The sequence below is a fragment of the Uranotaenia lowii genome, chromosome 2 (genome assembly GCF_029784155.1).
Source record: "Uranotaenia lowii strain MFRU-FL chromosome 2, ASM2978415v1, whole genome shotgun sequence".
Taxonomy (NCBI): Eukaryota; Metazoa; Arthropoda; class Insecta; order Diptera; family Culicidae; genus Uranotaenia; species Uranotaenia lowii.
Genome location: NC_073692.1, coordinates 88,797,398 through 88,812,927, shown reverse-complemented (window position 1 = coordinate 88,812,927; position 15,530 = coordinate 88,797,398). Strand labels below are relative to the sequence as shown.

General features: G+C 38.0%; 1 protein-coding gene across 1 annotated transcript; it reads right to left on the bottom strand.

The window, feature by feature from the left end:
* Positions 1 to 1,392: 1,392 nt before the first annotated feature.
* Positions 1,393 to 4,194, bottom strand: LOC129741647 (uncharacterized). The gene has a single exon (XM_055733395.1). The coding sequence runs from the start codon at positions 4,192 to 4,194 to the stop codon at positions 1,393 to 1,395; it is 2,802 nt and encodes a 933-aa protein (XP_055589370.1).
* Positions 4,195 to 15,530: the final 11,336 nt, after the last annotated feature.

Below are 15,530 nucleotides of genomic sequence, written 5' to 3'. Positions count from 1 at the left end.
AAACAGAGGCTGCTTTTGCATCCTGATTTTCTTGCGTTTTCAACTGTTTAATCGGCTTTCAAGATTCATTAGAATTAAAAGCATAGAAATAGAGAAATTTGCTTATTCAAAATGAGTGTAGCTTAACTTATGCTAACATTTAAGTTTATAAAGGTCCAAGAAAAAGGGGAAGAAATAATAAAATAATTTATTTTTAAACGTTTCACAAGAAAAAGGTGATGTCTAAATTTTTAGCTGTATCCATCGAAAATTGAGAAATTATTCAGAAAATAATTGTTGAATTATTTTTGTTAATATTTAAAAGTTGCTTTTCATCTTACTTTTGAAAATTTGTTTTCACATTTTTTATTCTTATATTCAAATATCAATAACTGATTAGTTGTTAAAATATTGGTGATTAGAGTGTCCGAAAATTGCATAATGTCTGGGAATCGGGGGGCTCACCCTCAAAATGGTAGATAAGGATACGGAAAACAAACTTTTGTGTGGGGTCGACTAAAAACAATCATGTTTAGAGGTTCCGCAAGCGATTTCTTTGAAAAAAGTCCACTTTCAAAAGACTTGATTTTAACTAAATTTTAGGTTAAAAAAATTTCACATAATTTATAGTTTTAATATTTCTCTATTTTTTTTTGGATTAAATTCTACACGTGAATAAAACCAACCAATATGAACCAAATTTGTATCAGAAGTTAAAATAAGCAAGCTATTTGAAAGAAAAAAAAAATTTTTTGGTCCAAAATTTTTTATTCAACTGACCAAAATGTGTACCTAGCGTAGAATGTTTTTGATATAAATGTCATTAAAAGATGCGGATTTTAGTGCACTTAAACTTTGCCAACGAGCATGTTGTTTGTATCATCGTATGAAAAGCTGTTCACGGTTTAATGTTTAATAGAAATCAAAATTTAGGATATTATTTATTTAAGTTATCAAATTTGTCATAATAAATACCTACTTGAAAATCAAAACACTTGCCAATCAAAACTTGGATGGTTTAAGGGAATCATCTGGAGACAATATGCCAAATTTGAGCTGAATCTAACAACGAAAAGGGCTTGAACTGTGTCACGGCTCAACGTCGTGACAAGGTTATGTGATTCGGTCGGATAAAAAACACTTTCCCGTAGCAGTATGAACAGCTTTAAAGCTAGAAAATTTATTCATTTTAGATAGGTTTTATCGATGGCTTTCAAGTTACTTACAATTTAGTGCCTTATAGTTTCCAATTAAACGTAGTAATCAAATAACTCTTCAACCGATATTTAAACAATGTGTTTAGCAGTCTATCCACATGCTTTTTTCCCGCAATTGTAAGTCATATTGTTTTTATAGGTGTTGACGTTTTCCTCCTTCTTCGCCGGGCTCCAAGTGCAATGATTTGTTTAGGTTTCACTTAATAGGGCAGCCAGAGGGAATCGTGGCCGTAACATTCCCCCCTGCGTAAGACGAGGTCACAGCTTCTAGTTCGGTCTTACCATCATCAACGACGTCGATCACTGCTAGATTCCCTGCGGCTCGTCGAATACGGCCGTTATTCGTGCGTACCATCGCCTGTCTAACCTCCCCATCTTTTCCAGGGTAAACCTCTTCAATTTGGCCCCGAATCCAGCTATTGCGCCTTTTCTCGTCGGCCACGAACACTAAGTCACCTGGCTCGAGGGGTTTGGTTTTTTCAAACCACTTGGTTCGTCTGGCAATCGTCGGAAGGTACTCCTTCAACCACCGCTTCCAGAAGCTGTCAGAAATGGTTCTGGCAAGGTTCCAACTATTGCGTAGGCCTTCAAGGGGATTTACTGGTTCTTGTGAGGGCATCTTGGCACCCGTTGATGAGCCCAACAGGAAGTGGTTCGGAGTGAGAGCTTCTTGATTAGTCGAATCGAGAGGTATATACGTTAGAGGTCGACTGTTAACAATATTTTCGGCCTCTAGTATGATAGTTTCAAGAGTTTCGTCGTCGGGGACCTTAGGCGCATCATGAAAGCATTCTAGAGCCGTTTTTACCGAGCGCACAAGACGTTCCCAGACTCCGCCAGTATGCGGAGCCGCTGGAGGGTTGAAGACCCATTTAGTATTCGTGTTCGTAAAGGATTCGGCACATCGTTGATTGATGTTCAGTAATTGCTCTCGAAGTTCATTCGCAGCTCCTCGAAAATTTGTGCCATTATCCGAGTAAATCTCAGCAGGGGCCCCTCGTCGAGCGATAAATCTTCGAATGCACATTTTACAGGAAGTTGTTGATAAGCTATGCGCGACCTCCATGTGCACAGCTCGGGTGGTAAGGCACGTGAATAATGCGATCCATCGTTTCGCATGAGAGCGTTTTACTTTAACGAAGAGCGGGCCGAAGTAATCTAAACCCACGAAAGTAAACGGTCGTTGGAACGCGACTAGACGCGCTCTTGGGAGAGGTCCCATCTTTGGTTGAGTCGGAATTTTGTGATACACCTTGCACCACTGGCATCGAGCTGTCACGGTGCGAATCAGTTTGCGCAATCCAGGCACGTAGAACTGCTGTCGTAGTTCGTTGAATACGGTCTCGTGGTTACGGTGCAGATATCGACGGTGGTAGAAATCTACAAGAAGAAAAGTTAGACGATGGTTTTTTGCTAGAATAATTGGACACTTAGCTTCGATCGGCAGGTTGGGGGCAGCGCCGATACGACTGTCCATTCTAACAATCTCTTCTTCCTCGATATACGCCGACAATTTATACAGCGGACTAGCGATCGGCACCGCCCCCGCACGCTTGCCATTTCGGCACTTCTGCAACACAGCTATCTCATCGTGGAAGGTTTCCCGCTGAATGATTCGGATTAACTCCAACTCTGCTTTCTTAAGATGCTCTTGTTTCAAATATTCAAGAGGAATAACTTGGTCGTCTTCTTTCCGCGTACATATTCTGAAGACATAGGCTATCGTACGATGTATGCGTTCCCATTTGCTGAACCGTGTATAATCCACTAACAATTCCTTACTCGTTTGATGATGAAAGCAGCTAGATCGTAGTTCTTCTTGCACATTCACGGCTTGCCACTTCTGTTCTGGCCAAGTTGATTCTAGCTCCCACAGAAACTCAGGAGCGTGGAACCATCTGCTACTTTCTTCGAAACAGGGGCCATGTCCCCATTTTGTGGCTTCATCCGCAACGTTATCACGAGAGGACACCCATCGCCATTCGTTCAAATTTGTGGATGTTAGAATCTCTCCGATTCTACAAGCGATGTATGAATTATATTTTCGAGCATCAGCATGTATCCAGTGAAGCACGGTTGAAGAATCGGTCCAGTAGAATCTCTGGGAGATCGATAGTTGGTGGTTTTCTTGAATATAGTTTGCCATACGTGTCCCTAGAACAGCAGCTAGTAGTTCAAGGCGTGGAATCGAGAGTGGTTTTACTGGAGCCACCTTTGATTTAGCGCCTACCAGAGTACACCGCGGAAAACCGCGGTCGAAATAGCGAAAATAGATAACACAAGCATACGCTTCTTTGCTGGCATCAACGAAGGTGTGCATTTGTATTGGCTGACAAGTTTCAGGTGAACCTTGTCCGAAGTAGGGTCGAGAGATTCGAACTTCACCAAGACGGGAAAATAGGTTTGTCCAGCGCTTCCAATTAGCAAACGTGCTATCATCGACTGGTTCATCCCACTTGCACCCGGTCTTCCATAGGGTCTGTATAATTATTTTCCCATGAACCACAAAAGCAGCGAGCATTCCGAGTGGGTCATACAGACTCATCACTGTACTAAGCACTTGGCGTTTTGTTGGGCGAAGCATACCATTTAGTAGTCTGGTGTCCAGTTGCGGGAGATTTAACGTAAAAGTAAAAATGTCAAGTTTAGGGAACCAACGAATACCCAACACCGACAAAGCCTTTTCTGACGTCAGCAGACCAAGATCCTTCGAAGGGGGAGCATTAACTTCGCCGATTTCACTTAGAACGATCGTAGAGTTTGACACGAAGTTTCGTATCTCAAACCCTCCTTGAGAGTGTACATATTTAACCTCTTCAACTAGCCGGATGATTTCTTCTTCAGTATTTCTGCTATCTAGGAAGTCGTCCACGTAGGTTCCATGAATAATAGCTTCAGTAGCCGTCGGAAATAGGTGTTTAAATTCTTCGGCGTTGAGGTTTTTAATAAATTGAGCCGAGCAGGGCGAACAGGCTGACCCAAACGTTGCCACGTCCATTGTGTAGATACAAGGTGGGTCTGAAGGGTTGTCTCTCCAGAGGAAACGTTGTGCAGATCTATCTTCTTCTCGTATTTTTATTTGGTGAAACATCTCTTTCACGTCGCCACATATAGCGATTTTTCTGGCTCGAAACCTGTAAAGTATGGATGGTGACGGTGTTAGGAGGTCCGGTCCCTTAAGCATCATCGAGTTGAATGAGACGTCTTTTACTTGGGCCGATGCATCCCAAATTAATCTTAGCTTTTCGGGTTTTTTGGGGTTGGAAACACACCCTAGTGGCAATTACCAAGTTTTATTTGGGTTGGCCGACTTGATTTCGGCCGCCGTTGTTTTGTGGGCGTAGCCTTTCACCAAGTAATCTTCGATTTGTGCCTTCACTTTACGTTCAAGTTCAGGATTTTTATAGATCCTTTTCTCAAAACATTGAAGACGCTTGACCGCCATTGGAAAACCATCACAGGGTGGCCAGCGAACCGGGAAAACCGGGAAAAAACCGGGAATTAAAAATGAGACCGGGAAAACCGGGAAAAAACCGGGAATTTCAAATCAAAACCGGAAATTTTTTTATGGATTATTAAATACTATGAAATCCTAAAATACATTCATTTCATCATGACTGAACTTTCTCTCAGAAAGTTTACAATCTTTATTCGTTTATTTCAGGATTATTAACCATTTGGGAGGAGCATGAAAATGTCGGGATTTTATATTAATGAGTAATATGCTGGGAAAAGTCGAGAATATTTGAAAAATCGAGATGTCTCGACCAGAAACTTAGCTTTTTTCTTTGCTCAAGCATATTGTGCACTGCAATGATTATAAAAATGTTTTTAAATTAAACAAACGTTTCACAACTGTGAAGTTTTAATACGTTAAATCTTGGTAGTTAACTTTTATAGCGTTAATTATTTAAAGAATTTTACCATTGTGCACTTTCTTTGCGAACATCTGGTAAAAATAGAACTTGAAAAGCTGAATGAAGAAACATAAAAATTCAATACAAAATTTAAAAAAATTGAATTGTGATGTGAATTCATATGTTGAAATCAGACAGTCTTCAATTGAATCCACATCTCAAAAACTAAGATTTAAGCTTACCATCTATCTTGTAACTGGAATTATACACTAGTCCAGAATTGACGAAGTTTGAATCAGCATTAGGAGCTTTTTTTTTTTTCAGAAAATCACGTTATACTGAAACGAAACTTGGAAAAATTAGCACAAATCTATCAAACACATTTAAACTGGGGGAGTTATTTTGAAGATTCCGACTAAAATATCGGATTATTTGATGAAAAAAAAATTAATTTTAAATAGAACGTTAAAGTAGAGATATGAATTCAGTTATTCAGCCATGAAGTCTTACCTCGGTCGACAAATTTGCTGAAAAGCTATTTTTACAAAAAATCTAATGATCAATGGTAGTTTTTAAATGAATTGAACAATGAGATTTTTTTTACGTGACTTTACTTATTTATGCTGTTTTCAATTTAGTTTACAGTACCTCAAAAAAACAAAATAATCATAACCATACTTCAAATTTTCATTTAATTAATAAAACATTAAAAAAAATAAATATTTTGTTTGCGTCGAAAAACTGTCAAAAACGTAAGTTCAAATATCAAATTTCTGTCGAACCACATGACCTCAAAGAACTTATTTTATTTGGTTGCGTAAATGTTTTCTTTTAATATTTAGCTCAATTTTAACTTTTGAAAATCGGGAATTGTCCCATGAAAAAATATCCCCATCGGGAAAAATGCCAGAAAAAAGATGCCACCATTTTATTCGGTTTATCGATAAACGCACAGAAGACAGAAGATGTAGGGGAAAAGTTCATATAACGCCCCATGTGGCTAATACGCGCCACTCTTGTTTTGAAGAATCTGAAACATTTTAAGCCTGCAAAATATTACCAATTTGTTTTAAATGTTGTGATTGGTCATGGCAAGTATGATTTTTTCCTTAAAATGCCCCTGTGTCGTGATAATTTCACAATTTAGGTTTTTCTTCATTTTGATCTAAATTTTAAAAGACTTTTAATAAGGTGTCACCAAGCAGAGAAAAACGAATAAGACAATACTTTCTGACACATCGATAGAGGAGAATCTAAATTATGATTTTATGCTAAAAAATCATACTGAACTCGCTAAGGTATGCTTTTCATGGGTATGTTCTATCACGGCCCATGCGCTCTTTATAACGCGCCATCGTAGTAGGCTGAAAATAGTATTAATTTTTCAAAAGGGCCAATTTTCATTGAAAATGAACAAAAAGTCTAAAACCATATTTTGAGCGTAAATTCAGCCCAAAAAATCTATTTTTCATATTTGGTTAAATTTCTATTAGTCCATTTTGATTTTCTTTTCAGTCAAATTGTCTGTAAGTATTGGTGTGTTTTCGGTCTTCGGCTGCTCTCGGGTGTGTTCGGCTGCTAGGCGCGTATTGAATACACAGCGGCGCGTATTTGCAACACAGTTTTGTTCTGTGGCTTTGAATATGGATTTAAAAAATCATGTTTTTGAAGAAACTATAGCAATTTGAGGAATGAAAAATCATAGGCATTTGTAGAAAACACTTTTCTTCAACGATTACACCCATTTTTAACAAAATTTGTACGTGGAATACATATGAAAATCAGCGATTCGCTTAGGTGGCGCATAATAGGGAATGTTCCCCTAACAAGAGAACAAGTTTTTGTGTAATTCTTGTTTACATCACATAGAAAATCGAATAAATAAATGCATTTTTGAGATAGGACATATAATCTAGAACTCAGCGCATTCTAATAAAAATGGTAAAGGTATCCAATTGATTCAGTATTCAATATGAGAACCAAAATAAAATATCCGAGAGCTTATCATGAATAAGGTTCATCTGAATCTGTTTTAAGAGCTTTAGAAGAAAAAATATCAGAATGTCAGTCAGTAGAATTTCAACTTGAAATTTTAAAAGTATTATATGGCATCATATCAAAACTATGATTTATCTATGCGAATAATAAAAATATAGCAGTTTCTCTTATAAAAATCGAAGATGGTATGAAAGACTGGAAGGAAAGTAACAATTTTTCGGTTAAGGTTCGGACAACTAGATTTTTTTTCTTACCGTATTACGATCACCATAATTCGAATAACTTTTGAATTTCAAGATTGAACTAAGTCCTCTCACACTTTTACATTCAACTTGCATAAACATATCTTCAGTTTTGGTCAAATGTACATATTTATTCGCGCATTTTGAAACGAGGGAAACCATAAAATTTCATTCGGGAAAACCGGGAAAAAACCGGGAATTTGAAAATGGAAACTTGCTGGCCACCCTGCCATCAGGAAAGGCAGCATTTGCATTCTTCCACAACAACCCGGTTTCGAATCCTCCGGGGATACGTCGACTTGTAGATTCTAAAATCTCACGGGCTTGTTTATCCTCTCGGGACTCTAGTGTTGGTATATTTCCTACTACCCCCAAGTTATCTACCATGATGTATTCTTTCACCAAATCATGAAGAAAGTGGTCTTCTTTTATAGAAGAACTATGTAGTACATTATGGTATCTATTTTCAATAGAATCCACAACACCTCCGTATAAGCACCACCCTAGCCGTGTTTTCGTTGCGATAAGCTGACCCTGAAATCCTTCACGCACCTTGAGTGGAGTTGCTAAATGAACATTTTTGAGCCCAATCAAGATCTGGGGTCGGGCTAAGCTATAATCTTGAATAGGCAACCCTTTTAGATGTTGATAGTTTGCGGCAAGTTTTCTTGTATCAATTGATTGGACGGGGAGCTCCAAGGCATCGACGGTTCGCGCATTTTTCAGGACGTACTTCATGTTTTTCCCCTTCTCCGATATTTCCACTTGAACTGTCTGGGAATTGTCTTCAACACGGGTTACGTTCCCAGTCCACTTCAGATGTAAAGGGTCTGGAAAGCCTTTCAACTCCAATTTTTGCGCCAGACTTGATTCTATCATAGTCACTTCCGAAGCTTCGTCGAACAAAGCAAATGTATCAACTGATTTAGATTGATTGTATATGGTAACTGGAAGAATGCGATAGATAACAGAACTGTTAACCCTGTGGTGGTTCTGTGGACTTGGAGGCGGGAGAGATGGTTGATTTTGTGGACTTTGAGGCGAGGGAAAGTGGAGTAAAGGGTGATGACGTATGCGGCATCCTTCGTATGTGCATTCCTTTGGACGGCGGCATGGCCACGGAGAATGAGCTTTTAAACAGCTTCTACACAAGCCATAGATGCGAACCATCTTCAAGCGTTCGTCAACCGAAATATTGTTAAACTTATCGCACTTATCTGCCCAGTGATTCCCTTCATTGCAGACCGAGCAAACCCTTCCGCTGCGCTGTGTCATGTTAACTTCACTTGGTCCTTCTCCTGACCGGTAGTCGCTATGATGAGCACAATTCTTTGGTTTTACTCCAGCTCCTCGCGACCTATTTTCTTCTGCTTTCGAAGACTTATAGTTAGTTCCTGGTGCTGTGTAGACGGTGACAGCACTTGCCTTGCGAATTACTCCGGAAATAAACTTTCCAAACAACCCCAGGTCGACTACAGGAGCTGCTTCAATATATTCTGCCCACTTATACTTGATGTCTGATGGAAGCTTCTCGACAAACTCTTGAAGCAATGTTTGATTCGACAGATGTGCTTCAAGTCCTGCTGCCACTAGATGACTGCAATAATTTTGAATCGCCAACCCGTAGGAAATTACCGTTTCCAACTTACCCTCTTTTGGGGCTGGAGTGTTCCGTATTTTGACCAGGAGAGAGCTGATCAGCGTTTCCGGTCTTCCGTAAAGCATGCGCAGAGTTTCCATCAAATGTGGAACCATGTCCGGTTCTAGTAGACTGCTTCGTACTGCTTCTAAAGCATCACCACTTAAGCTGCGTTGTAACCGAAGGAGATTTTCCACATTGGAAAATCCACATTCCTTATTTCCGATCTCGTAGCTACTATAAAACACGGGCCATTCTTCTGGGCTACCCGTGAAGGTCTTTGGTCTTCTCGATCTTGCTGATGAGGCATCGGAGTAGCAACCTCTTGGCCACTACTGACCGGATGAAGTTCCGAAATGTCGAACTCGGGTTTTCTTCCAGGTGGTTTGTTAAGGCTCGTTGAGTTCATCGGTGGCTTTTTTTTGAGCACCGGTTCTTGGTTTTCGTCATCGCTAATGGATGGCAGACTTTCTACCCATTCTTTGGTTCGTTTGGGTGGAAAACTGCTTATACCGCTTCTTCGGCTGCCTGCTTCGTCGATTTGCGCACTTAATATTTTATGCTTTTTCTCCAGATACATTTCTTTTAACTTCCGAAGGGTTTCTTGACGAGCCTTATTACGATCCAGTTGCGATTTTGCGAATGCACGCTCTTCTTCGCGGCGCTTTCGCTCAAGGTCGGCTTCTTCTTCTTCTTGGCGCTTTTCCTCTTCAATCCGTCGAAGTTCCAGCTGCCTTTTTTCCTCTAACACCTGCAGCTCTAGAGCAGCTTTTGCCGCGCGCGTAGATGACGTGTTACTTACACGAGATATCTGGGATCTACCATCGACACTTTTCGAAGCACCTTCCGTCGCATCTTTCCCGCCTTTCTCGCAGTCAGGGCATTTCCACGGACGATCTGCTATAGAATCTCCCACGCCAACACAGTCGAAGTGAAACCATCCAAGGCATTTTTCGCATTCTACCATATTTGGGGTATCCGGGTTCTTGCATAACTTGCATGATGACTTTGGACGGTTCCTCGTTCCGGGCATCTCGAAATTAGATCTGCGACTAACTTGAGGTTTTAAATACGATAAATTCTTTAAAGTTTGTCACGGCTCAACGTCGTGACAAGGTTATGTGATTCGGTCGGATAAAAAACACTTTCCCGTAGCAGTATGAACAGCTTTAAAGCTAGAAAATTTATTCATTTTAGATAGGTTTTATCGATGGCTTTCAAGTTACTTACAATTTAGTGCCTTATAGTTTCCAATTAAACGTAGTAATCAAATAACTCTTCAACCGATATTTAAACAATGTGTTTAGCAGTCCATCCACATGCTTTTTTCCCGCAATTGTAAGTCATATTGTTTTTATAGGTGTTGACGTTTTCCTCCTTCTTCGCCGGGCTCCAAGTGCAATGATTTGTTTAGGTTTCACTTAATAGGGCAGTCAGAGGGAATCGTGGCCGTAACAAACTGAATCTGAAGAGTGAAAGTATTCTGAGACATTGTGTTCTGAAGAAGCATAAAAAACTGGTTTTTCATCAAATATTTTTTTACCAATCGATTGCTTAACTTTGTTTATTTTATTGAAAGTTGAATTAAGACTAACATTTCGCCTGAAGACTGCAACTCGATTGGACTTAAAATAAAAAAGTCATAGCGGTTCAAAGATTGTATTTTGAAGCAAATTATCCTGTTAAAGCAATGAGTAAAATGTACTCATTGAGTGTTCAACGACAATATGCCACCGAAATACAATCTTTGAACCAACATAACTTTTTTGTTTTAAGTCCAATCGAGTTGCAGTCTTCTTAAGTCTTCTTAATCCTTCTTAAAATATATAAATTTGCTGAAAGTTTTTTCATCTAGAATTTATTTAAAATCAAATCTTTTGATAGTGAACTTTTTTAAAAGATCGCGCCTGCGGAACCTCGAAACATTTTTTTAGTCGACCCCATACAGAAGTTTGTTCTCCACATCCTAATCTACCATTTGAAGGGTGAGCCTCCAGATTCCCAGACATAATGCAATTTGATAACTTCAACATAGCGAAAACCATAATTGTTTACACACAATTATTTTTGCATGATGAAGGAACTTTACATTGAGTAGTGAGGAAGGGGACCCTCTTTACAATTTTTTGCATAACTCGAGAACTCATGGAGCAAGGGGGAAGGAGACTTTCATGTGCTTTCATACCATTTCATAGTATATCTCAGAAAGTGATCAAGCAAATGGAATCTTACTTTTCATAATAAGGTTTTAGGGAACGAGAAATGATTCTATGATTATTTTAAACCACTCCCTCATTCCAGTTGGAAGATATGGTTGAGTAGAAGAGTCTCCATATAATTTCTTGCTTAACTTTAAAACTTACCAAACGAAGGAAAATATATTCGGCAAAGGAAGGAGATTGAGTAATTCAGCGAATGGAACCAAATATTTCAATGATTATTGGCTATCTCCCCCTTCTTCTAATCCATGGGTAGACAAATGAGGAACGGAGAAATCTATATGATATATGATGGCATAAATCGAGAGCTTATCAAGCAAACGAAATTAAATCTGGTTGAAATGCTATTTGAAACACGAAATGTTTCTATGACTAATTGTTACCATTTCCTCATTCCAGTGAGGAGACAGAAAAGAAGGAAGAGGGCTCGCATGCATAGGTTTTTTTAATATAATTTTTGTGTACTTAGAAAACATGAAATTTTATTCGAAATGATAACTTAAGTCGTTTACAATGGTGTTGCGAGTCGCAATTCCATCTGCGTGGTAAAAGAATCGTATAAAATGTCGTCTGAAGTCAGTTTATCACGTTCGTCGCCACGCTCATTTTGATAGTTTTACTAGCCGGATCCTAAGAAATTCTCGGAGCAAGAAAGTGTAGAGGGAGAATTTCAAGATTTTCAACGTGTGGCAAACTGAGCGGCTAGCTTGAGTAGAAGAGCGTCTCACGTTTTTGATGTGAAGGGGCCTCCCAGGAAACAAACCCATAACCCGAATATGGGTCCCATTGCGACGAACGTGTTAAATTTTGAAATGATTTTGCTCCTGCGCGGGCTTCAAGTGAGAAAATCATCGTCATGTTCTATCTGCAATCAGCAGAGTGAATTTAGTTATATTGACCAATGAGAGAAATGGAAAATATTGCTGCTGCATGTGTCTTGCATTCTTCCAAAAGGTACGATTAAGGTGTCGGATAGTAGTAAATATTCATCGCTTAACACGTTCGTCGCCCAAAAAAACAACTCAGAGCGTGAAAGTAAAGCTAAAGAGCTCCAGATTTACAACGCGTAGCGAAACTGAGCGACTATCTTGAGTAAGAGAGCCGTCATCCGTTTGTGGGTCCCATGGCGACTAACAAGTTATGAAAAAAAAATAAATCTTTGTAAGTAAATTGCCTCCACTTTGATAGGTAAATGCTGTTTTTCAACTTTCATACGATCTGTCAATAGGGGAGAGTGAGGATACTTTATCCATGGAAATACTTGATTCTTTAGCTATAAATCGAAACCGGAATGTCTTATAAATATCGAATGTTCAAGGAAATATGCTAAATATAACAAAACAACAATGCAATTATATCAACATATTTTAAAAATTAAATTTTTCGAGTTATTGAAAAATTTTGAAATTTAACCAAATATGATTTGAAGATCTTTATGTATCACTTTAAAATGTTTCCCACCTGAAAAATTTATCTTGAAAATAATTATTCCAATATGTCAAACGTTAGAGTACTATATGAACTTCATAATTCCATATTTTCATAGCAATAGTAAACTCTCATTTTTTTCAGAACTAGTTTTCTAAAGTGCATGTAATGGGCTTAATTGTTATCTAGAGTCAGAAAAGATGCATTTCTCTTCTGAATGGATCGCGATTATTGGTTTTCATGAAATTACTAATGTTTGTCCAATAACTAACGTTTATACAGAAATTATCTGTTAAATAGGACTCAAAATTTTGTATTTATAAAAAAACGAAAAAATTGCGCTTTAAAGTAGGCAATGTCTTAAGAGTAGTAAACAATTTTTTGTAATTCTCTTCGGATGATACTTACAAACAGTGAAATGAGAACTAATATGGTAAATAATTGTCAACGGACGGTTTTTTTATCTTCCGATTCTGCTTGATTTTTGCCTAAGGTCAGTACACCCTTTAAAAGGATCAAGTACTTTCTAGTAAAGGATCAAGTCCCTTTAACGTAAAATATATCGCTTTTTTCGTCTCACTAAAATCCTTCCAGTTCATCTATAGTTTCATGAATCGTTCTAACCTTTGAAGCTTTATAAACTTGAGATTACACACTGTCAAAAAATGCAAAAGAAAACGAGTTGCTGCTTTAAAAAAAAAAAAGATGTAATGAAAACATGAAAAGGGGATCAAGTATCCCCGTTCTCCCTTAATTTTTATGGAACGTATATCAAAATAGCGTAAGAATATAGCTGGAAAAATGTTTGATGAGTAATTTAATTGTGAACAAATCTTGAAGAGCAAGTACTTGGTTACGAAAAATGTTTCTATGATTATTCAACATCACTCCATCATAGGAAGGAGTGCAGGATGATGGGCACCAAATGTGGATCATAACCTAATGAGTTTACAGAAAATGTCTCTTTGACAATTCAAGGCGCCTCTCCACAAAGGAAGTCTAAATTTCAGAATTAAAACCATCGTTTCATTTCATCTTTGTATGAAACTTCGAAACTCAATGTGCAGTCTTCATTTTCGAGAGGTTCCGTGTAAATAATTTTGAGATTTAATTTAAAACCAATAAAAAATAAAACAAAATATGAATAACTTTCAAAAATTTCATTAATTTTCATAATTTTTAAAGGTTTACAAAGCCCGCCATGTTTGAAAATTTTTAAATCATTTAACACGTTCGTCGCCACGTCACTCATATTCTGGTGACGGGTGTTTTTCCCCGTCACATCAAAACTGATGTGACGCTCAAATGTGACGCTCTCTCACTCAAGTATAGCCACACGTTACAAATAGTGGAGTTCTCCCTCCGAGATTTTCTTTGGGCCCGGCAAGCAGGGTTCAACACGCAGGAATGCGTCGAATGAGAAAGAGCAAATAAAACGCAGCTCTTTCGTTCTCGGTTCACGGGCACATTTGATTGCTCGAAATTCTCTCGAGAAATTTGCGACCAAAACGCAGATTGAAAATTTTTGAGCAGAGCAAATTCGCGCGCGCCTATTCGAGAGCGCGAGCGGTTCGGAAACTGCGTTTGCGTTTTTCTGCCGCGTGCGTGTAGGAACACCGAGCATCTACCGAGAGGCGGCTCACCGGACGGCGCGCGCGGCTCTCTTTAGCACACGGAGTGTTCGCCGTGTTTTCGTTATTAAGAGCCGACGGAATAATCTGTGCGAATAATTAAATCAGTAGATATGGTAAAATAGATAGAAGCAAGCAATAGCCTTGGGAGGAGGAATATAACAATCCATGTTAGAAGTTTTAAAATACATACTAGTAATAGTAACTAGCACTAGTAACTATGAAAAATTTACCATGCAATAGTAAAATTTCGCGAAAAACGCCAAATGAAAGAGCTTTACACAAGGATTGTTAAAATGAATGTTAAAAATATTCTAGCCACTAGTAATAGTTACCAGCACTAGTAACTATGAAAAATTTACCATGCAATAGTAAAATTTAGCAAAATTCGTCAAATCAAACAGCCTAACATAAGGATTGTTAAAATGAATGTTAAAAATATTCTAGCCACTAGTAATAGTTACCAGCACTAGTAACTATGAAAAATTTACCATGAAATAGTAAAATTTCGCGAAAAACACCAAATCAAAGAGCTTTACACAAGGATTGTTAAAATGAATGTTGAAAATATTCTAGCCACTAGAAATAGTTACCAGCACTAGTAACTATGAAAAATTCACCATGCACTTGTAAAATTTCGCGTTTTTTGCGAAATTTTACTTTTGTAATTTTTCATAGATACCACTGCTGATAACTATAACTAGTTGCTCGGATATTCCAACATTCATTTCGACATTCTACGCATAATGCTCTTTGATTTGGCATTTTTCGCGAAATTTTACTCGTTCATGGACAATTTTTCATAGTTACTAGTGCTGGTAACTTTAACTAGTGGCGAGTATATTTTTAACATTCATTTTAACAATCCTTTCGAAAAGCTCTTTGATTTGGCGTTTTCCGCGAAATTTTATTTTTCCATGGTAAATTTTTCATAGTTACTAGTGCTGGTAACTATTACTAGTGGCTAGAATACTTTTAACATTCACTTTAACAATCCTTGCGTAAAGCTCTTTGATTTGGCGTTTTTCGCGAAATTTTACTATTTCATGGTAAATTTTTCATAGTTACTAGTGCTGGTAACTATTTCTTGTGGCTAGAATATTTTAACATGCATTTCAACAATCCTTATGTTAAGCTCTTTGATTTGGCGATTTTTGCGAAATTTCACTATTGCATGGTAAGTTTTTCATAGTTACTAGTGCTGGTAACTATAACTAGTGGCGAGAATATTTTCAACATTCATTTTAACAATCCTTGTGAAAAGCTCTTTGATTTGGCGTTTTTCGCGCAAATTTACTTTTCCATGGTAAATTTTTCATA